General features: G+C 49.0%; 1 protein-coding gene across 4 annotated transcripts in view; it reads left to right on the top strand.

Annotated features, from left to right (window-relative positions):
* The window catches only part of arhgap32b (Rho GTPase activating protein 32b), a 105,130-nt gene that overhangs the window by 52,718 nt on the left and 28,725 nt on the right, over positions 1-23,687 (top strand). For 3 of the 4 annotated variants that reach the window (XM_048983877.1, XM_048983876.1, XM_048983875.1), the window contains exons 6-11: positions 10,866-10,952; positions 14,013-14,150; positions 17,858-17,950; positions 19,466-19,588; positions 19,744-19,821; positions 22,101-22,182. In XM_048983877.1, coding sequence (XP_048839834.1) covers positions 10,866-10,952; positions 14,013-14,150; positions 17,858-17,950; positions 19,466-19,588; positions 19,744-19,821; positions 22,101-22,182 — 601 coding nt within the window. Of the gene's footprint in view, positions 1-7,639; positions 7,730-10,865; positions 10,953-14,012; positions 14,151-17,857; positions 17,951-19,465; positions 19,589-19,743; positions 19,822-22,100; positions 22,183-23,687 lie in introns of those variants that run through there. The other variant, XM_048983878.1, reaches the window with a different exon arrangement.

The raw sequence follows: 23,687 nt of genomic DNA, 5'->3' as shown, positions 1-23,687 counted from the left end.
TTTTTTTTTTTTTTTTTTTTTTTTTTTTTTTTTTTTGGTTGCCGATATTGGCAGAGTTATTTCCGTAAGAAATCAATATCGGATGATGGAGTCTTTCGCCGGGAACATCGCAGGATTAGAAACTCGGGATCTGCGTAGTGCTGGAGTGAATGTTTCTTGTTTAAGCATTTTGCTGCAATATAGTTGTGAAGCATTTTCTGTGCCGATTTTATGGGCATGTTTACGTGCGTGATGCAACACTGATGCAAAATTACTATGTTTTGCTGTAGATACATTTAAATAAATCGGGATACAGTGGAGAAAACCTCACCAGCTATTTCAAGCGCCATGGATGAAGCGTCACATATCACAAGTCTTGACGCGCCTGTTGAACTGTACTGGATTGCTGGAGATGGATCTTATCAGGAACGTTCTAGTGAGAGACGCCATATAAACGAGCAAACCCACTGACAGTCGAGGCGTGAATGTCCGTGACAGTCACAGGCGCGCTGAAATATTACACAGCCTCTTCCCAGTGCAGGTTTCCGGTGTTTTAGCGCGTCGTCCATCTGAGCAGGAACTCTGCGACTTGCTACCCATCGCCGGCTGGTGTTTGAAGTGAAAAGATGCTTTTATTTGCTGTTTGCATGGGTGTATTGGAATGCTACTTTTGGCATATCCCATCTTGCTCTTCTTTGAAAGACGTAGACACAGACCCAGAGAACGTGTGACTGTTCTGCCGAGGTTAGGGTTTGAACCTTCAGCCTTCTGATCCCGGGCGTAGAAGCCAAACCCGCCGAGCCATGGCCACCCTCCCAGGGCACTGCCTGAGGCTGGCTGCTTCCAGTTCTGGAGGACGCCACAGTTTGGCCAACTGACAGCAACAATATTACCGTTAGCTAGACAAGGCCAGAAATTTATTCAGTCTGACTGCCAGAGTGCTCAGCTGGAATGAGAGTGTGGTGCACGTATACTGCACCACTGGGACTCTGGGTTGGGGGCTTCTGGTCTCCGTTTGGATCCTGTGCTCGTTCCTCGGAAATACAGTAGGTGCACAAGAATTTTGGGGCTGGTGACAAACATGCCAAGTTAGCCCCCTTTTGTTTGTGTGCCTCGTTACACAATTCGCGAGGTAGCTGCTCTCGTATCTGCGCATTGCCTGTATTTTTTGGTTTTCAAGGATATAATAAGGTGAGGCAAATTCCAGGAGCTACAATTCATACAGAGGATCTGTTCTTTTTAGCCAATGATGTGTTTTGAATCAGTGAGTGACAGGGGAGAGGGCAGGTCTGGAGCCAATCAACTTTCATCTGGGGCCAGTGCCCCTGTGGCCCCGCCCCTGTTTACACCCCTGTCCCAAATGCTTCATAAACAAGATTGTATCGAGAGCAGCGGCAATAAGGTCCATGTAGCTGCGACCATAGGAGGATCTGATTTTGCCTTTGGGTCAAAATGTGGTCATCGCTACCAGAAAAGGGATCTTGCGTGCCATTTAAACGGCAAGGAAAGATTGCAATGGCATTATCGAGTGTATACTGGAGTAATGCGTGGTATTGGCTTAGGATGGAGCCAAATGAATTGTCATCTGTGATAGGATGCATGCTCGCATGATTTCTGGGCTCCCGTGTAGAATGATTCTTCAGTTATCTTTCCCAGGTCAATTATCAGCTTAGTGTCGAATACCAAATTGAATTTGCTCATAGTAATAGAATTCCGCGTGAAAGATGTCCTCTTTGGAGGATCTCCCGGCATTTACTGCAGGCTGGCATCAAATAGAGTACAGCCTCCCTCTTTCTCCTCCCATTGGCATCAGTGGTACCCCCCTCCTTAATCCCAGAATCCAAGCTCACCCTGTGGAGTCTCTCTCTTTAGTTTGGTTACTTTCGTTAATGCCAGACTATTGCAGTTCCTTCCTAGTGGGCCTGTTTTTTTTTTTTAGTTTTTTTAAGCCACTTCTGAAAGGCAGATTTCTGATTACCTTGGAAGGGGTTGGTGGGGGGGGGGGGACTTGAAGCCCGGGGTTCCAGCATGTGCTGTGCACACGCGGGGGAGGCCGGCCCACATGCTCCGCGCACATCTGCGATTTCTGAACGCCCCTCAAATCGCCCGCGCTCCTCCATGCACAGGAACTTTGTGGCGCTGGCTCGTTGCAGCAGAACTGCATCGCAGTGTTTGTAGCCACCGGTTCCCTGCCATTTCCTCCCCGACAGGCCGGAGGATTTTGGTATCCATGAAAGCCCTCTCAGATTGTAGTCAGTCACCTAGAATGTGGCACAAGACATGACTGGAGATTTGCCCTTCTGCCTCGATATCTCCTTTTCAGTATTTTGCCAGTAACCCGTTTTAAGAGCAAATTTCCAAAACTATTTTCTGTTGGTTTTCAGATGAGCCTACCAGTGGCCTAATGTCAGGCTGCTCATCAATATTATGGTGCTTTTCCATAAACGGAGGGTCAGCTCAGGAAAGGCATTGCCGGGTTTGGGAGAGTCAGTGACAGAAAACTGAAGAGACAGACATACTTTCCATTCTGATTTTTACTATGTAGTATGATCACACTTTCAGGCCCACTAGTAGGTAGGGCCTTGTCAGCATGGGTACGGCTCGGGTATGGCTTGCAGATTTTGCAATGGAAAACCAACAGTTCACGGCACGGGTCAGATGCAGTTCGGTTCCTGATAACAGTGGAAAAGCCACATTACAGTATAAGGAACCAAAATTGACTCGGTCCTCATGCAGTCCAGCAAAGGACTTTCATTACATTTCCAAACCTAACTAAGTCCACAAAAATGTACTTAAATGTATCCTGCGGACTAAGACTGAAAGTATGCTATTCATTTGGTTTTTGGTTTCCACATTTTTCCATGGTATGAGATGGTTCTTTTGGCTCTGCCTTAGTAAGAGGTCTACCGAAATACCATGATCAAGGGTACAACAGCAGCACTCACACAGGACTCAAGCATATAACCTAACATATCCATCCATCAATCTGTCTTCTGTCCTCTTATCCTGATTAGGGTTGCGGCAGTATCCATATTTCTACTTCCAATTTTGCAATACATGGATGAACATGGTGTCACCAAAGGCTTATTGGGTCACCACAAGTCAGCTTGGCAGCTTTGGTGCATCACAGCATAGGCTCTACAAGTGTCCAGAACATCACGTACGTTGCTTGGGTGTGACGTAACACAACACCAGTCGACCACGGTCTTTCTGATGATTGAAAACCCTGCCTCGAGTGATGGTGCTTGGTTTCTGTCATTGCTCAATGAACCATGTGGTGACTAATGGGGGGGCATCCCATCACGTCACATCACATCACATCACATCACGTTCCATCCTATCCCATCCTGGAGTGTTCCATTCCCATCTTGAGGGGTGAACTGAATCGCTCAGAAACGGCTCTGTGTTTGTTGGCATTTACAAAGCCCTCTGTCGGGTTGGGTAGACCCAGAACTTGCAAGGAAAACACATAATAACAGAGCCCCCCCTCCATAAAGCCTTGGCCATTGGAAATGGGCACCCCAGGTGCCGGCTCCTTTTGGTTCGCACCGCATGCGCCCTTCTGACGCCAAGCCTAGCGAAGGATGATTCATCTGACCATACAAGCGTATATTTGGCTCCTCGGATGACCACTGGCTGTGCTCTCTCCCTAGCACTTACCTCCCAAAAGTACATGTAGAGGTATAATAACGGGTTTGTGACTGAAGTATCGCCCTTCTTGCAGCCCATGGCAGACTATACTTGATGAATCAGGGTTGTCTGTCTTGCTTTTCATCCTTAACCAACACGCAGAAGTTGTGGTCAAGGAGTATGCGCTCTTCTCCTCGGCTGCCTGCGGCTAAAGATGCTTTTCCCTCGGACACCCACGCCAACAGCCAGTACCCCCCCGAGCAGTCGGCCACTAGGGCTCCTGCTGCATCCGATCAGCTGCTACTCCATCTCTGAGAACCATTGAGGCAGCCAGACCTGCCCAGATGACCCTACACATGACCCTACATACCATTAAAGCAATGGATTAACCGACTTGGGAAAAACCTTCTGTGAATGTAGGTTGTATCCCAAATTCATCGCAGCATTTTCCTTATGTGTTGTCGATGACCTATTTATTCATAGACATTTATTCACTTTTGACCAAGGTCTGCTGTGGTAGTTTTGTCGCGCTAATTACAGTACGTATGACAATTTTGAAAAGGGTACTTAATGATTGGAGTTTAAATGATGCCATAGGGACTACAGTTACATTTTTGGCTTAATGCAACCCACTGAGGCTTACAGTCACCTCACACGTCCAGGGTTTTGGGTTCAAGTTACTGCTCTGTGTGAAAGTCCTCCTCCTGTTTAAATGGGTTGTCTCCAGTTATATGAAAATGATTATGTCTGTAAATTGGCCTTATTTTATGAGTTTATACTAGAGATGCACTAATCAGCCAGTCAGGGACCGGAATCTGCCCGAGACCGGCCAGTCAGTCTCATATATTTCCGTTACCGAAACGGTCCGTTGTATGCCACACGTCATATGAGCAGCCGCACCGGCAATAGCCTCACAGCCGCATGCTTACTAGTGATGTAAGATTTATGTAGATAACGTGCATGTTGGTATTAGGGCTGGGACGATTATTCGACGTAATCGACAATAACGATTATTAAAATGCGTCGACGTGAAATTTTAGTGCCGACGCGTTGTGTAAAACTACGTAAATGTTTTGTAACTGCGATGCACTACGTGTTAAGCTAAGCGTATTGTAAGGGAAAGTACTTTATCCCCTCAGGAGCACGTTAACGCTGTTCTTTTAAGAATCGCACACTAAAACAGTCTACTAATAACTGAAATTTACTGTCCACCTGATCCTCTCCCTTCGCCATTCGAGACCTACAGTATTTTATTTATCGGACCTGCGGCATGGTTTTCATTTAGAATACAAAGTTATTTCGCTATTAAGATGGCTAGTTGTTTCACTGCTGGCACCATTAAAATGATATAAATTATAGACTGAATTCCGATATAGTTTTGTCTAATATCGCCGGTGCCAGCAGTGCCGCACTATTTTGTAAAGCATGCACTGGTAAATCATGTAGCACTTCTCTCGTAAATATTGAGACATCTCCTACCACCCTTCAAAAAGGAAATTTGCCGCCCCCCCCTTCGCACGAGGCAACATGGCTGTGTCTACCAGCAGAGCTCCGGAGCCTCTGGAGAAACGCGCGGCAAAAAGGGCTCGCACGCGGTTTTCCAAAGTTTGGGAATACTTCATCATGACACCTTTTCTGCACCTCTACTGTAGCTGACGTTAATGACGCTGTTTCAGCCGTTTTATATTTTCTGTTTACTTATTCTGTCATGTAAGAGTGAGACAGATGGTCGTATGCTACTCTTACACACTGTAGCGTAAATCCTTGCTCACTGAAGTAAGCATAACTATAAGCTACATTTGCTAGTGTTAAAAACACGTTTCTCTAATTATGAAATCATTCCATGTTTTAGCATCTGTTAAGTCAAATTGCTGTATTGAAATAATCACTGCAATAGTTTTCACTTAACTTCAGTCTAACAGAAATCCTATTGAATCTCTTAGGATTTATATATATAATATACATTATATTGTATACTTCAGCTTTTTTGGATGTTTGTGATCTATGGACAAAAGTAAAGAGAAGAAGGTCAATGTCGTATTATCTGGTGAATTTAAACCGGAAAATTATATTGACTAGTAACTGACATTTTGTTATTTAAGTCTGTTACACCTGCTCTTTGTAAAGTAAAATACATCATAAAGTTGTGTGTACAGCAACTCATTTTCAGTTATTTGTACCTCTCTCCAGTCACAGGGCACTTTACACTTTTCAGACTTGTTTAAGTGTATAACTTAGTGCAGTTTGGGGGAAATTGTAAAGTTTAACAATTCCTTTTATTATTATGATAACATCTTACATTGACGAAACGTTTATTTTTGTTGTATATGTTCTCAAGTATGGCCAAAAAAAATCAGTCGGCAAAAATCAGTATCGACTGGTCACACTTGCAAAAAAATCTGAAATCGGAATTAACCACGAAAATTGCAGTCGGTGCATCTCTAGTTTATACCTGTTTGTCCTGTAACCGACATCCCACCCAGCATGTCCCCTGTCTTGCGGTCCAGGCTTGCAGTTTGAAGCCAGCTTGGGGGGTATTGGGATAATAGGCTATACGGTGGCATTTAGAGGTTACTCTGGTATTTTGGAATCTTGGTGACCCCTGAACTCGCAAATACTTTTCTTGTGTGAGATCACCCCTTTTGACAATACCATATACTGCCCTATACTGTGTGGGCTGGTATGGATGGATGTCGCGCATCTCACCTTGCGGAGTAATTCCGGTGTTTTTGGGAATCTGGGCACGGAGATCGAGACGCTTCACTACATTTCAGAGACATCAGCTTATCCAACCAGGAATCTGGGAACTTTCCGCACCCGGTCTGTCGGTGTAAACACGTGGCCTTTGAACCACGTTCTGTGGGGGAAGCTCATGCTGTCGTGTATATTTGTGCACGGAGAGGCGTAACCGACCCACGCAGGAGAGCGTATGCCACCCATACCGCCCCTCCCGCCGCATAGCTGGTTGCTTGCGTTGCACAGCTGACATCATCGGCTATTTACTGCAGCTACTGGGGAGCCTTCCCCCCCCCCCCCCCCCCTGCAATGCAGACTCTCATTCCCGATATAGCCATCCTTCCGAAGCCTTGTGTTGTCATCTGCGGAGTAGCAGTTGGGTGGCAGCCAGGTACCTGTCACTCGGCCCCAGAGGAAAGCCCCGGAGATCACAGAGCCACATCCACCTTTCTGGCTCCGATTCGGCCTTTCATGTGTTCCATAGCGGCTCATGGTTGCCCAGAACCGTCTCTCACTTGTGGACTCCTACCTGCAGTGCCCAGCAGCGGGTCAGCACTCTGGCGATCATTAGCATGGCGCTAATCCTGTTTTTCTGCGCTCGGGAACAGCTGATAAACACCTGCCTGGAAATGTAACTTGCAAATATAGGGAGGATGGCTTTATCTGGAGAAGACCTGGCTTTTTCTTTGGGGGGTGGGGTTGGAGAGTTTCATACACCCAAGGTTCCTATTTGGGGACTCAGTCAACTTGTTTTGGGGGGGGCAGGGGGGTGACCTGTTCTGTCCCCAGATGCTGTAACACTGGGGCGGATAAAGAGTAAGATGTGGCACAGAGCGAGCGTGGGATGAGGGGGAGGAATACATCCCGGTGTGACAAATGGCGCGTAAATGTGTGCAGAGGGGGCCGATGGTCGGGTGAAAGGCGTAAAGCAGACAAAGGGAGCTTCAGAGGGAGGGGGTGGGAAGAGCGCACTGTAAAGTCCGGCGGAATCGCTCTGAAATCCGCCCACCGACCCGCCGTCTCCCTCCTCCTGAGCGCTGCGATGGGAGGGGCTCCAGCCGCCGTGTTTTCACTCCGGGGGTGGGGAGAGGGCGGTGAATGAGCCCCCACCCCCCACGACGCGTCGGCCCGGGATAGCTGGGAGGGGATTGGCCGACACTGAGAGAGCCGGGAGTGCGACACGCACACACGGACACACACGCGCTCGCACGGGCAGGCGCAGCAAGGTGGAGAGCAGAAGCTCTCAGTGCAAAGCCCAGGGGTGGGTGGGGGGGGAGAGGATAGGAGAGGAGGGCTCAGGCGTTCGGCACCCAGCTGGAAACGGACGTCCCGAGGTGAACAAAGGCCAGCCGCGCTCTTGCAAGGAGACAGACACTCCGCTTCTGTGAGTATTCATCTCTAGCGTCCATCCTCCCCCCTTTTCTTTTTACTAGCCTATGACACAGGATGGGGGGTGCTGGAGGATTGTGGGGGGGGTCTTTCTGATTCTGGAAGCTGATTGTCCCCTTGTCAAGTGATCCTTAAGGATCCCGGAATGGCGTGCACTTTCACCGGGGGGGTCTCTTGTTCACTGCAGGACAGTGTCTTTTAAACCCCCCATCAGAGGTCCCGACCAGCCTGACTTGCTCCGACAGCCAGTAGCATCCGTCCGGTGCTCATATCCATTGTCTGATTCCAGTGACGCTGCCTTCCGTGATGCACGCGCAGGATGCTCCCGTTTTGCACTTGAACAAAGAGCCCAGTGGCGTTCGCCTCCCGACGTTCCCGGCGCACGTGTGGCATCGCGGAGCATTTGTCCAGCTCCGGGCCAGTCCTGCCATCATCGCCCGGTTTTCCGGCACTTTCCACCCATCTCACGCACATTGGCCAGGAGAGCGTTCTGCAGCCCTCGTTTCTTTAAATCCGCCAGCGCTCCTTTTGCGCGTCGCAGCAGTCCGGGACTGCTCCTCTCCCGACTGAAAGCTCTGGTTTACGGTAGCGTCACTGAACCGCGGCAGGGAAACTGGGTCAGTGGTTCTCGCATTACCGCATGTTTTTGTCGATGATGCGCTGGGCTATAAGCACGCAGTCCCTCGAGCAGCGTGGCTCTTTTCCCAGATCATGCTGTTCTCCTGGTGAACTCCAGTATAGAGTGGGGGGGGTACTTTTTTTTTGTGACCCCTTCTTTTTTTGGAAGCTTTTAAAAGGCCATTCCCCACCCTTTATGGATGCCTGCAGCTGTCAATTGATGTTCTTAGGGACCTCTAGTGACACGGTAGACAAAATTGACAAAGGACAGCCTGTGGTATGACTGTCTGTGCTGCCATTTTCGCAAACAGGCCCTGATGTTACTCGTTTACTCACAGTCTCCTTGTTTCTGTCAGAAAGGGTCTGAGAAGTACTTGGGTTCGTGGTGACGATCCTTCTCAGCGTCTTTGAGCCTGTCCTTTGTATGCTTGTGTTCAGGGAAATCGAATACAAGTTGGCAATCAACTTTATCTCCTTGTCGTTGTCATTTTTCGATATCGCTGCTGTTGAATGACACATTGTTTTCTTTGTAACTGGATTTTTGAGTGGAGTAGTACTGGCTAACATCGGTAGCAGGGCTTCTCCTGGGATGCGAACCAACAAACAATTGTATATACTCTTATCCGGCTTCTTATTCATAGCCACCGTGGAACTTCATATCGATCAGATTTTCCGTGTTATTCTGACGTCATCGTACGAAGGAACGCCAAACACTGAACAATAGCGAGCACCCGCCAAATCCAGTTGGTCCTTGGCTCTGCTCATGTGTCTTGAATAGCCCACTGAATGCACCTCCCCAGTCTGTGATTAAACGAAGCGTGTCAGCTATAGCTGTAGCTCGTCCCCGGGACGGCAAGCGGCTTGTTTTCGAGAGCAAACGGGCAGAAAGCGCTGTCAGACTTGCCCTCCACCTTGCCTCGCGCTCCGAGCCCGTCGGCACCTGGTCGGTTCCTGACCGGTTCCTCTTCATTATCTTTATAACGAGGCTGCCCTGCTCCAAGTACTCAGGGTCCCTCCAGGGCAGTGCTACTGTTTTATTTTATATTTCATATCCCATTTTAATATTTTATAGCTCTTTGCAGATACATGCTAAGAAATGTACCTGTATACTAATATATTTAACATTTCCATGGTGACTTTTTTTTTTTTTTTTTTTTTTTTAAATTCTTTACAAAGCCTACAATGTGTTTTTTTCCACCTTAATTAGGTTTTGAGGTCAGTCAATGGTTATCGATTCCTCTAGATGTGTGTTTAGGTGGACCTCTTGATCACATGGCATCCTGCATGTCCATCTTGAGGACCTCATAGTCAGTGTTCATCTAGGACCATCAGCCCCATCTTCCTTCCCGCGCACTTGTCTCAGGTCAATGGTCATTCTTGTTTTTGGCTCACCGTGGTCATCGCACTCCAGGGCCGTTTACATGCTTCTCTCGTGACGGACACGCCCGTCTGGGGCGAGATGTACGACAGCCTTTTCCGGGGGTTGTGGCTTATCTAATGAACGACGTTGCCATGGTAACCGTGCGGCCGCCCAAACAGGAGAGCGATTGCACAACACACCCCCGGAATCGTCAACTAGAAAAACATTACGTGCCGTTCCTCGATGGATGGATGGATCGATGGAAGGCGATAGAATAGTACAGTGAATTCTCAGTCCTTATTTATTCCACCAGTGGCACCCAGAGCAGCCCCAGGTGGGATGTGAGAATACCGTGGTAATTTGTTACACTGAATTCAGTTACTGTGACTTTTTTTCCGATCCATACTTGGCTGCTTCAGTTTGATCCGATGTGAGACTTGGTCCAGAAAGTTTGAGGAGCCCTGGGATATTATAAACCATAAGACACAGGGAAGAGAAAAATAGTGAGAGACAGTAAAAAGAAAAATGTTTATTTTTACCACATTGGGATGTTACAAGGTGACCTGCTTGATGGTGTTGTTACTTTAACCGGAACGGCATGTTCTGGAGGAATTTGTGTGGCAAGTGGAAATTTCATAATGCCCCACTGTGCAAAAGTAATAAGTAGATATTGTCACTGGGCGGCCTGCTGGGAGGTTGAGCCGGGGGGGGGGTCTCTGCTTGTTTACAGTACACTGAGGGAGGTGTCACCCCATGAGTAACATCTCTCCCTCAGTCTCGTCCGGTTTTCATGACACATGGTCCGCCTCCTTTGGTTCCGCCTCCTGACAGAAGCAGTCATTTTGAAACAAAAGTGCCTTCCTGAATATAATATTTTTTTTATATATATATATATATATATATATATATATATATATATATATATATATATATATATATATAGGAATATTCTTAAGGGCTTATCCAGGGGCAGGACTTCAGGGGCATTGGCTGCCGCCTCTGTCACTCACTAATTCATGAAAATGTCATTGGCTAAGGATAAAGATGGCCCTTCTGACCCCACCTTAAAAAAAAAAACCAATAATAAATCCTAACATTGGCTCTGGTGCCAGCCCACTGCCCTCTAACTTCACCTCTCTCCTCTTCCATTTAGCTGGCGCTGGCAGACGAGCAGAATGAAGGGACCCGGAATGGCCTGGAGACCAAGGAGCTGGTGTACCTAGTCCAGATCTGCTGCCAGGTGTGGCTCTCTCTCGGTTCCACCCTCTCTGCCATCTCACTGGATCCCAGCTGCGGACCCGCGGTCTCCCAGCATGTTACACCCGCTCCGTGTGGCTTCCCGTCCAGATCTTCCCACGCCGATGGCAGCAACAGCTGTACGATTAATGTCTCTGTTCACTTCCGGTGGCATGCATTCACTGCAGCCCTGCACCGTGCAGTGCACGGCGTGTTTAGTTGTCGCAGTAATTCGGAACAGATTATGTGGAGAATTTTATAGTGGCAGGGGAGATGGATTGGAGGAACAGGGTTGGGTGATGATGAAAAGTCAGAGGACTGTTACTAGAGATGAGAAATAAACCTGCCAATGAAAACGCAATAAAGGTGCCACATTTCCCAGGGGAGTGAAGCTGTAATAATAGTATTTATATTCATCATGTGCCATTTTTTTATATTGGCCCCCCAGGTGGGCGGAATCACAGAATGCAGTCTGATTGGATTGCCTGGTGTGTTCAGATGCACATTATTCGTGTGGTCGATGGTACCATTTTTAGGCAGCTTTGGCATATGGTCCTGGAAAGTACGGCAGCGACTGTGGGATTGTTGACCGAATACCGTCCGGCAGGGTCCATGTGATACAGGAGGGCGGGTTGACCCTTTGTTTGTTGCGGAGGCGGAGCTCTTAAACGTAAACGAACTGCCCGTCCTCTGGTCCGATCGCCCTTGGCAAGTCCCCAGGAATGGGGCAGAACAGTGTTTCTCAACCTAGTCGTCAGCAACCCAGAGGCTGCACATTTTTACCCCCTCCCAGGTCCCAGCCAGTCATGAACCTCGAATGCCTGATTGAGGTGTATTGGGAGCTGGGAGGGGGCAAAACGAACGTGGTCTGTCTCGATTTCCCTGAGGACTGGGCTGAGAAAGACTGGCATGGAGTGTAGCAGCTCGCCTCCACGTCAAAGGACTCGCATTGCACCGCGTCTTAAAATCACGACGCGAGTGGCATGCAGGCCCACAGCAGAGGTCACGGGGGTGCGCTGATGAAGCGTGAGTCAGAGCAGGCTCCCAGGGGGCACGTCAACGTGATGTCTGTCGCTCCAGCTTGGCAACAGTTGAGAGCGATATCTCTCAGTGGACTGAGACACTGGAATCCCCTTCTTTATGAAATGCTTTGGGGTTTGGAAATGACCACATGGAGTAAAGGAAAGTCTCCACACATGGGGGGGGGGTGGGGCTTGGGGGGGGGGGCGGTAGAGTGCAGCTGAAGGGATGAAGCAAAAATGTGGAGACGGCTTATGTGCCAGAAGACTGACCTCGGAGTTCAGCTGGTCTGCGTTCTGAAATTGAATTCAGCGCCCCCTTATAAATCACGTTTCATAATCTGACGTCTGCTTTTGGCTCTGAAACCGAGATTTTCTTTCGCCTGGGTGGGTGGGGGGGGGCGGGTGGTGTGCCGCGTGAGGTGATGGAAAGGGACGGCGGGAAACCGCAGCAGAGAACGATTTGGTTGAGTTCGGAGCCCGGGAGGGATCTGCAATCGGGACGTGCGCCCGTAGCACTGTTTGTTTTCACGTTTCCAGCGAGGACTGCGTGGTGGCGGTCTCCCGCGGTGGGATAGGAACCGGCCGGGGTGGGGGGGGCGGGCACCAGCCTTTCTGGGGATCTTGTGTCCAAGGTGGGGGGGTGGAAATGCCTGTTTGATGGTTAACATGTGGGCCAGCCCTCGGGATCCGGAGTTCGCATCGTGATCTCACACCGGGACAGAGGAGGATTAAGCCCTCGCTCGGAGTGCACCCCCTTCATCTCGCCTTGGACATGACCCACACGCCATTGCTGACCAATCGGAGAGCTGGCCGACAGATCAGAAAGCGCGCTGGCCAATGGGAAAGCTTGTAGTGGCCTTTTTTAAGATTATATGGAACGCGAAGGATTACATGACATTTATATTAGGATCCCACGATATCAACTTCAGATCCAGACATGCACATATACTGTACTGAGCATTGCAAGTGTTTTTGAAATGACAATATAAAGCAGAGCTGAAGTATGTCCCTGCATCCCCTTTATTCTATTATAGTCCATTAGTATGTGTGTATATTATATTACTGCATTAAATGCAATCTGTGTACTGCAAAACCTCATTACTGCTTGATTATCAAATATAGGACTATTTTAAGGGTGTTCTATTCAGTGAGAAAGATTTGGGTCGGGAACACACTGACGACGTCCTCTGTGGGCAGTGTGGATTACCAAAATACAGTCTCCTTGGGGGTTTGTGTCAGTTTTAAAGGAGCAAGGGTGGGTAGAGTAGAGAGACGCACACACACACAGGGCTTGTCCTTTGATCCGCGGCACTGGTGTGTTCACACGGGACATGTGCAGAGCATCCTTTTTGGGTAAGGGGAGATGTCCTCAGTGAACCGGGGCGGCAGGGCCGCTTCGTGCAGAGGTCAAAAGTTCAGCCTGGAAGGTACCACCGGAGGTAGGGGGTGGTGGTGTCAGTTGGGCAAATGTGGAGCACTCAGGCTTCTCCAGACATTCTCCTCCAAAATTCCATTCCATCAGACGCCAAAACATTCCGCTTGGAGTACGATGTCTGGAAGCGGCTCGGCGGAGAACGTGACGTGGCATGGGAGGAGTTTTTCTTCTTTTTTTTTTCCCCCTCGTAGTAGCAGAGCCGTTGCGAGAAACCATTGCGTTTCAGTAAGTCTTGCAGGGGACAGATTTTCTAGAGAACAGTAGCTGTGTCCCGCTGTGTAATTTCATCTCCTTTTGCAAGGTCTAGCAGTTTTTACCACAAGGTGCACATCTCGTCCTTGCCTGCATCATGTGGTACCCTGTCTGGGGGTGGGGGGTCTGCCTGCATTGCGTGTTCATGCATATGTCTCGCTGCTGCGCATGTGGCTTGCTGTGTCTCCTGCCTGCTCTCTCTCTCTCTCTCTCTCTCTCTCTCTCTCTCTCTCTCTCTCTCTCTCTCTCTCTCTCTCTCTCTCTCTCTCTCTCTCTCTCTCTCTCTCTCTCTCTCTCTCTCTCTCTCTCTCTCTCTCTCTCACCTCCCCCTGTTTCCCTCCTTCCTCTCCTGCAGGGCCGGAGCTGGATTGTGAAACGCAGCTATGAAGATTTCCGCGTCCTCGATAAGCACCTCCATCTGTGTATCTATGACCGCCGCTTCTCCCAGCTCCCGGAGCTGCCTCGATTTGACAGCCTGAGGGACCGTGCCGAGGTAAGAGGCTCCGCCCCCTTTCTCATTTTGCCCAATAGGATGCCTCGACCTGCATGCCCAGGATCCTGACGGTGTTTTTCACTCTATACTGGACACTTCTTAATTATCCTGTAGATGAAAAGGAGTAGCTGTATACGTTTATAAAGCAAAATCAATTAAATGTCCTGCTTCTTGCAGTGCATTTCCTAGGAACTTCCTTGCAGAAAGCAAAGCTAACTGGAAATTGCCAGCTATTTATGTCATTGTCTCAAGTTTCCGAGTGCTTGAAAGGTATTTTTGGAAGGCTCCCCTGACTGAATGCTGCCTTGCTGGACCCAAGACTGTGATGGTGACTGATATGCAGTCACACTGTTGTATTGCCTGAGGATACGGGCCAGGGACCGATGTGATCGTCTGTTTCTAACATGTGAATGCATGACAGTCGGTCTGTGCGCAGTCTGAACAGACAAATAGCAGATTCTCGTCACAGGAGAACTCTGGGTGACCTCAGCATCTCCTGTAACAGAGTTTTAAATAATAATAGTAGTAATATTAGTTGTTTTGTTGTTGTTGTAATTATTATTATTATTATTATTATTATTATTCAGTGTCTCCCTTTAAGAGCAGCAAGTGCTTTACTCTGCATGGCAACGGGTTACGCAGAGCAGGATAAATGCAGACTGCTCTCTGTCCCAGTCGCCACATGGCTCTCTCCACACGTAGAGAACGGCGTGCGATTCTCTGGGGTCACCTTTCACCTGCTCTTCTCAAATGCCTGACAGATTACAATCTGCAGCACTAGAAAACATATAATTAATGCGTTTTTTTTTTTTTTTTTAATGCCCGTATTGATGCCCATTGTGAGGCCCATTGAATACGCCGGTTCCGGTGAGTTCTAGGCCCACTCCATGGCAGTGGCTCAGTGCCATTCCCGACCCAGCGGGACCCAGTCTGCAGAGCCCAAATCTTCAGGTTTAATCCGTATCAGAACCCTGTTACCCACACGGCATCGCAATACTGAGTTTTCTGATTAAAGCCTGCATTTTGGGTCTAATAATGAAGCAGTTAATCTTACTAAGGTTCCCTCACCAGTCCTTGGCCTGGTTAAAACAATGTACTTATTCCTGCTTTGCAGGCTTTACCCTCATGTCCGTTCTCGGTGTGCTGTCAACCTCCGGAGTGGATCGTAGGACAAAGAGGCTTTGAGCAGCCATCCCAAAAAACAAGCTGCTCTCGGGTTACCGGGATGAATCGGGAAAAGCATCTGTTCCGGGCCCCCATGACTGCGGGGACACTTTCCCCCCCGTAGGAGTTCGTCCAGAGCGGCGGGAACGTGGACCGGGTGTGGTGGGTCGCCATGGAGATGCAGGGTTTCCGTAGCAGAAGCTCACTTGCTTTCATCACTTGTTCTCAATATGGTTTTTCTCACCGAAAAACTTTAGACGTCCACTTTTTTTTTTTTTTATCAGACGTGGAAACGTGTTTGGAAACTTATTCCAGGCAGATGCGCTGCTATTTGTGTGCTGCTGTTCTGCTGGCGGTGCACTTGACGTGCCAGGAACTGCACGTGTCCGGGGGCTGTCACGGGGGGGTGGGGTGGGGGTTGGGGAGTTAATTCTCTGGGGCCTTGATGTGCCCTTGTATTTGTGTCATAAGACAATGAGCTACATAGTACTTTTTAAATGTCACTTGGCCTGTCATTAGCCCAGGTCGCTAACACAAGCCAGGTTATTATTGCTAATATATATGAAATGTTCTGTTTCCAAAAGGTTAAACTACTCGAAGGAAGTGGAGAGAGAATCCTGTCCTGTGACAATCAGTTGCAGTTCCACCTTTTTTTTAAAATTTCTTTAATTAGCCTTATAACCTTAATAGCTTTATTGTAAGATGCAGGGGCAATTCTAAGATTTTTAAAGGTGGGGGGCATAAGTATGACTAATTCATACAGAGGGACCGACCTTAAGTTAACCAATGGTATGTTTTGAATCGGTGAGTGGGGGGGAGGGGTCACTCTGGTGGCCAATCGGCTACAACCTGTGGTTCTGTGGCCCCACCCCTGTATTCACCCTCTGGCAAGGATGTTTACACAGCCCTGGGGTCTGAGGGGAACATGTGATGTTTTTGGGAGGGGTTGTGTTTTGATGGACTGCATAAATGTGGTCCAACAGGCCAAGCGCAGGAGGTTTCCGCTGACCTGTGGGTCGCTTTGGAGCGCAGCACTTGCCGGGTGAATAGCTGTAAACGTAGCGTGCTGCGCGTTCGTAAGGCTTGGCCCGACGTTCGGCCCCGCATCAGGCAGCCAGGCACGGGGGCCCAGCGGACCTTGAACCGCCTCCATCTTCCCGCCACTTCACTTGGGCTTGAACCTGAGGGCCATCTGGCGCCGTAATTGAGCACCGTTTATCACCGCGAGTGAGATCGTCCCTGCTGTCCGTCGACGCTCCACAGTGCCCCCTACTGCTGTTCAGCAGGACTGCACAGAGACATAGCTGGGCCCATGGAAAATTCTACCAAATGCCCCCTGCTCCCCAAACCAAACCCACCATTATCCACACTCATGCCCCCACCTCTTTGCCACTGTCGCCTATGGCTTACTCACTGGGGGCTTTGGGTAAGGATACTGTAAAGCGCTTTGAGACAATGTAATGTTGTGATAATGCGCTATATAAAAATAAATTTCTTCTTCTTCTTCTTCTTCTTCTTGCAAAGGCACCTAAAACACAGATGAGCCCCGTAATGAATCATAGCTGCGATAGTGAGATGAGAAAATGGTTTTAAGGACAATCAGTGCATTTCTCTATGTGAGGTAGATTCTCACAGATCTATCAGAGGGCCGGGGGCGATTCTAGCAGTTTTTTTCTTTTAAGATGGGGGCATAATAGGGGTCATAATTCATACCAAGGGGTCAGCCTTATTATTAGCCAATGATATGTTTTGAATTGGTGAATGACAGGGAAGCTAGCACTCCGAGGGCCAATCGGCTTTTAGCCAGTGGTCCTGTGACCCCGCCTCTGTAAATGTCCCTGCAGTGGATTGGGGTGAGGACAACGGTGGAGTTCGTCGTCAGTGTTGTCGCCAATATCGGAGATCACAGGCTGAGCACTGCTTTGCAGAGAGCAGTAACAGATGTGCAGGGCTGCCGCATCCACTTTGACGGATGAAAAGACGGCAAAATAAAAATTTGTATGCGGATAAAGTCCCTCCATGCTGCCCTGTTCGTCTTTGGCATCTGGGCGTTTCTGTGCCCTAAATCCTTATGTCTACAGCCTGCCAGCCAGTCAAAATCAAAACGTCTGTCAGCTGATGTGGTCTTACTCCAGACTACCCTGGCGTGTGTGGGGGGTGGGGGTGGGGGGCCGATGGATGAGTCAGAGCATGAGCACAGCAGGTCTGTTTTTCAATGCATGAAAAATGTTATTTTGCCAGGAATTGAGAAACATTCATTCAGTAAGGATCGCTGTATTTGCTAATCTAATTATTCTCCCCAGAGAGAAATTAAGACGTTACCTCCCACGCTCTGTCCTTGGAAGTGAAATAAAACCTTTTTAAAGTATAATTTCCAAGTACATTTAGTAATTAGATGGAAAGTCCATGTATGTGAAGGTGATGCTGTCGCAGCTGCGTGGAGGCGTCTCGCTTCTGCTGCCGTATCTGGCGGGGGTGGGGGTGGGGGGAGTGCGAGCGCCAGGCGGTGCGTCCCGGGTTAACGGGGCCACTCTTCCTCGCAGGCAGTGCACCACATGCTGATGGCCTACCTCTCCCGGCTCTCCGCCATTGCCGACAACAAGATCAACTGTGGGCCTGCGCTCACATGGATGGAGGTAACGTCCTGCTAATGTCTCTCTCTCTCTCTCCCTCACTCTCTCCATCTCCCGCCTCTTCCTCCCACTCTCCCTATCTTTATCTCTTCATGTCTCCCTCCCTCAGGACGGCATGGTGGTGCAGTGGTTAGGGTGAGGGGGGGCATGGTGGTGCAGTGGTTAGGGTGAGGGGGGGGCATGGTGGTGCAGTGGTTAGGGTGAGGGGCGGCATGGTGGTGCAGTGGTTAGGGTGAAGGGCGGCATGGTGGTGCAGTGGTTAGGGTGAGGGGCGGCATGGTGGTGCAGTGGTTAGGGTGAGGGGCGGCATGGTGGTGCAGTGGTTAGGGTGAGGGGCGGCATGGTGGTGCAGTGGTTAGCACGGTCGCCTCACACCTCTGGGACCCGGGTTCGAGTCTCCGCCTGGGTCACATGTGTGTGGAGTTTGCATGTTCTCCCCATGTCGTCGTGGGGTTTCCTCCGGTTTCCCCCCGCAGTCTAAAGACATGCTGAGGCTAATCGGAGTTGCTAAATTGCCCGTAGGTGTGCATGTGTGAGTAAATGGTGTGTGAGTGTGCCCTGCGATGGGCTGGCCCCCCATCCTGGGTTGTTCCCTGCCTTGTGCCCATTGCTTCCGGGATAGGCTCCGTACCCCCCATGACCCAGTAGGATAAGCGGTTTGGAAAATGAATGAATGGATGGATGAATGGATGGTCTCCCTCCCTCTTTCTCCTTCCCTCTTTCTCCCATTCCTCTTCCTTCCCCTCCTCCCACTCTCCCCCTTTGTCCTTCCCTCACTCCTACTCCATCTCTCCCCCTGTTCCTCATGTTCTCCATTTTTCTTTCGCTTCATCTCTACCAACGTCTTTCTCCCCTTCTCTCTCTCTCTCCCTCTCTCCCCCTTTTCCTCCCACTCTCCCCATCTTTAACTATTTCTTTCCCTACCTCCTTCTCCTTTCCTTTATCTCTCCTTTCTCTCTTCCTCCGACTCCTCCCTTCTCTCTCCCTCTTTCTATCTCTTCATCTCTGCCTCCTCTTTTCCCCTCTCCGGTCCCTCTCCCTCTCTGTTGCTCCCTTCCCTCCCTGCCTGCCTCTGAACCTTTCATCATGCCGTTCTGCTTAACGAGCCGTGTTTGTGTTGATATTTGGCATAGCAGCACATTATGTTCCTCACTGTGTGCCCTGATATTAACACCACGCAGACCTTAAGGGCGTGAAGACCACCATCAAAGATTCACCATACAGAGCCGTGCGACTCGTACACAGTAATGAGCTACTTGCGTCGTGCATTTAATGCGAGTTCAGCTGCACCTCATTTAAATGTACTATCTGTGTTTTACGTCAATTTCAGGAACGTCTGGATGTTAATCTCGGCATAAAATAAAATTTCGCTGTGAATTCAGAGCATTTTCAACCTCTCTGACTGGAGACAGGCCTGATAAATCTGATAAATAACGCTTACAGTGAATAACGGCTGTATGGTAAAATGGAGGCAGGTAGGTTTGCTGATGATTGACGACATTTTTTTGCCCTCCCCAGATTGATAATAAGGGGAACCATCTGCTGGTCCATGAAGAGTCCTCCATCAATGTTCCGGCCATCGCCGCTGCCCACGTCATCAAGCGCTACATCGCACAGGCAGCGGACGAGCTCTCTTTCGAGGTGATTGCCTACAGCTCAGGATAGCCTCCAACAATACCCCCCCCCCACCAGGACAATCACGAGCATTTCGCAGGATTTTTATAGCAACAAAATCTTAGCGACCCTAGTGTGTCGCCATTGGCCAGTTATTTTGAGCTGACCTTTGACCTTTCCAGGTTGGCGACATCGTCTCTGTGATCGACATGCCCCCCAAAGAAGACACCAGCTGGTGGCGTGGAAAACACGGCTTTCAGGTTTGTACTGTGGAGCCCCCCTCCCTCCCTGAATATAGAGGTTATATACCCCAGGTTATGTACCTTTTGGTGTAAAGGGTTTAGTTGCGTATCCTATGAATGAGCGAACCTCAAGAGCTGTTTGATGGGCCGATTGTTTTCATTCAACGTTCTCATGGTCGTTGTAGCCGGGAGGGGATTTTTACGTCTCTCTTTGAATTTCACTTCCTAATTATTATTTGAACTTGCACACAGATCAAGTTGGACTCTGTTTAAGTGTTATTTGTTCAGTTTTTCTGGGCAGTTCAGAGTGCTGGAAAAGCGTGTTTGTGACATCTGCCATACTCACGCTTCATTCTCCAGCGATCCCGGCTGACCTGGCCGATTTCCGCTGGTTTGGCTCATTATTCGCTCCGGGGGGAATGTTCACCGGATCTCCCATTTAGACCAAGCGGGTGGGAACGCTGGGAAGCCCGTCACGGTGCACAAATAGGATCCGTACGCTATCCCGGCTAGTTAAACATGAAGGCTTTTTTTTAATAAATATGTTGAAAACTAGAACAAAGCGCTGTGGATAACTTTGCCACTGGCTCTGGGTCACCATTTAGTAATAGTAATGCTACATTAAGTAGGCAAAGCTACTGCCCTCTCCAGTAGGTTTTCACAGCAGGATTTGGTTCAGATCATGTTTTTGGATGCGAAATTGGCCTTGTCTTATCTGCAGACCGGACCGTTTAAGTGATGGATGAGGAGCACCACATGGAATCGGGTCAAACACCTTTTGTGCCCACCTTGGTACAGTGGATGTGATGACGTTTTATCTCCAGCAGGAGGCAGTCACTCCCCGCACCTCTGCTTCTGGCAGAAGAGGCCACACAGAGCTCTGGAGCTTGCAGCTGGAGCAGCTCTCAGAGAGGGACGGTCGGCATGAGGTCCTCCACCCTGTCGCTGGAGTCTAATTAAACATGAGACAAACTTCGGAAGGCCACGTTCTCCAGGGCCGAACTGCCGATCAGTGTGTGGCTTCACGGGTTGGGACGTTGTGCTTGTGATCGGAAGGTCACCGGTTCAAATCCCACAGTCAGCTGAGTGACGTCACCGTTGGGCCTTTGAGAAAGGCACCGTTGGGCCTAACTGCTCCAGCTCTCAGTGCGTGTTACTTTGAAAAAAAAATCTCTCCTGAATAAATGCTAGTGAGTGGAAGTTGAGACAAGCTTTGCTAATGAGCTTTAAGAGCTATGCGTGCACACGTAGGTGTGTGTGAATCTGCGCGTGGGCATGGATTAAGATGTTTTTTGGAAGAATACTTACTTGTGGCAGCAACTGGTGCCACCCAGGAATTAAAAAGAAAATGGAAAATTGTAGTTGCATTGGTTTGATTGATTATGTTGGGTTACGAGGACCATGGTGGCATAGGATCTGCATCTCACAGCGTTCTCCAGGCCGCAGAAAGCCGTCGGTTCTCCTACTTCAACTCCTGAAATCTGCAGCTCATTTCGTGTGGCGAACCTTGGATAAGACAGGGTCAGGACTGTAATAATCATTAACTGTACTTCTAAGTGGTTTTAACAAAGCAGCTGGTGAAGGCGTGTTCCAGAAGACTCTCTGGGTCTTTTTCAAGGAGTGTTGACTGGAAAATTAGCAAAGTGACGCTTTTGGCCTCTATTTAGGTTAGTTATAAATTTAGGTGTTTTTTTCCTCTTGGTCAATATATTCAGAAGTGTATCATTCATTTTGCTATTTTGACCTCTGAAAGTGGCTTGATCATGCTTTGCATTTTTATTGCGACCGCCGTGTCTGCACTGTTTAGCAGAGGTCAGTGCAGCCTTTCCATCAGCAATATTCGGTGAACGGTGCCCCTTTGTCACCCTGCCCAGCAGGGGGTGCCGGTAAAAATGGCTCCTCAAAACGGGGCTAATTGGCAGGTGTTAGGGCTGCTTGTCAGGGCACGTCACGGGGTTCACTCTGAAACGCCTGCCGAACAGCTTGGCAGTCGAAGGCGTTCGCCCCCCCCCCCACTATGCCGGACCTGCACCGGCCTGTTTGTTTATGCGAGATTTCTCATTTCCTTCCCAAAATACCTACGGTAACATCACTGGTCCAGAAAGAGCAAGTCTTACACTGGCAGCACTTGAATCTCATTTCTGCATGTTCGGTATCCACTTATTTGCATTATAGAATGTTCCGGTGGCCAGAAACCCACTTTGAAGGCTGGTTGTATTTCCGAGATTATTTCTGTGAATATGCAGAGCTGTTATTTGACTCGCCCCATCCTCTCTTCTTTCCTTTTCTCTCCGCAGGTCGGTTTCTTTCCCAGTGAGTGCGTGGAGCTGATAAACGACAAGGTTCCCCATTCAGTCACCGGCTCCATGCCCAAACCAGGTATGGTCAACCACGTCTGAGCATCTGAATGACCTAGAGGCGCAAAATGGAGTCTCTCACTCGCACGGCCTTCGTCTGGAAGCTGTAGATCTGTTAGATGTCCCGTTTTCATTTGCTTTTGATTTTGATTTTAACTTCCGGTGCCCAGCGTATCAATGAAATGGCTTACGAGTGTGGTTTTGCTGTAGAGACGGCAGTGATGTGGGGGTGAGGATTGAGGCGATGTCCTCAAGTTATGTTACGGCGAGGTGCCAGCGGCTCGTGGCCAGACGCTCATGCCGCCTCCTGTAACCTTCCTGCCAGGAATCACAGGCTGAGCGAGCAGTGTGGAAATATGGGACCAAGACCCGGTGTGGTCTTAGCAATCTGAGTGACAGGATCACATGAAAATATGGAGAGGGCATTTTGTGAAGGCAGGAGGGTTTGTTTGGATGCAGAAAAGTAGCTGTCACTGTTATTTCATCTGCTGCTGATCCTCTCCATCTTACAGAGACAAAATGCGCCCTTTGTTTGCTAGGATAGGTCAGAGACATAAGAGAGACCTTAATTCATACTGAGGGGCCAATCTTGTTAGCCAATCATATGTTTTTAATTGATGAGTGACAGGAGAAGGTGCACTCCGGGGGCCAATTAGCTTTCAGCTGAGGACTATGACCTGTGACCCCGCCCCTGAATATGCATCTGTTTTGGTCTTGCTCCCAAAGGTGAGCCTCTGAAATGGAATGGGGATGTTCATCTAACCAAATGCCAGCAGAAACTAGCTACTGTTTTTCCCGGATGTTTTTTTTTTTATATATCCGGAACGTTCCTGATTACAGCTCAGACCCCAGCCTCGTTATAAATACCATAACTGTATAATGCTCACATTTAATCTGCGGATTATGCATGGAATCCCCATTTAAAAACCAGGCCGGTTCTCACTGGGTTTCTTTTTCCGGGAAATTTTCCCTGCCGCAGTACACATCACTGCAGCGGTACACATCACTGCAGCGGTGCACATCACTGCCGCGGTACAGATCAGAGTGGAAAAAAAAATTTATAGCTAAAATGAGTCAACGGATGTGAACAGATACTTTTCTTTCTTTATTTTTTTTTCTTACTCGGCCATAAAATATGGTCACTCTTGTTTTCCCGTGAACTTTTCCTTGGATACGATGGCGTCAGGCTCATGGAGGCCGCCTGACATCATGTTTTTTGGACTCGCCACACGCTATGACTGCCCTCATTTCCTTTCCTCCGTGGACACGTGCCTTTTATCAGATGATGTGCAGCCAGTCCGAGAGGGTGAATCATCGGCGTCCGTCCGCCGCGTCGCTAACGTGGCTTCTGCTGTTTGACCAAAACACTGGAGCGGGGGTCTGATGTGGGAGCGAGAACATACAACAAGATGAGAATGTAGGGAATGAACAGACTGTGTGCCCAAGGGGGGCCTTATTGTTAACTCCCAGTGCCGCTGTCCGCCTGCCTGCCCGCCCAGTGGCTCTTTGCCTGCGCTGTCCTCTTGG

Source organism: Brienomyrus brachyistius, chromosome 18 (genome assembly GCF_023856365.1).
Source record: "Brienomyrus brachyistius isolate T26 chromosome 18, BBRACH_0.4, whole genome shotgun sequence".
In the NCBI taxonomy this organism is placed as follows: Eukaryota; Metazoa; Chordata; class Actinopteri; order Osteoglossiformes; family Mormyridae; genus Brienomyrus; species Brienomyrus brachyistius.
The sequence above is the reverse complement of the archived record's forward strand: the minus strand, read 5'-3'. Positions and strand labels throughout refer to the sequence as shown.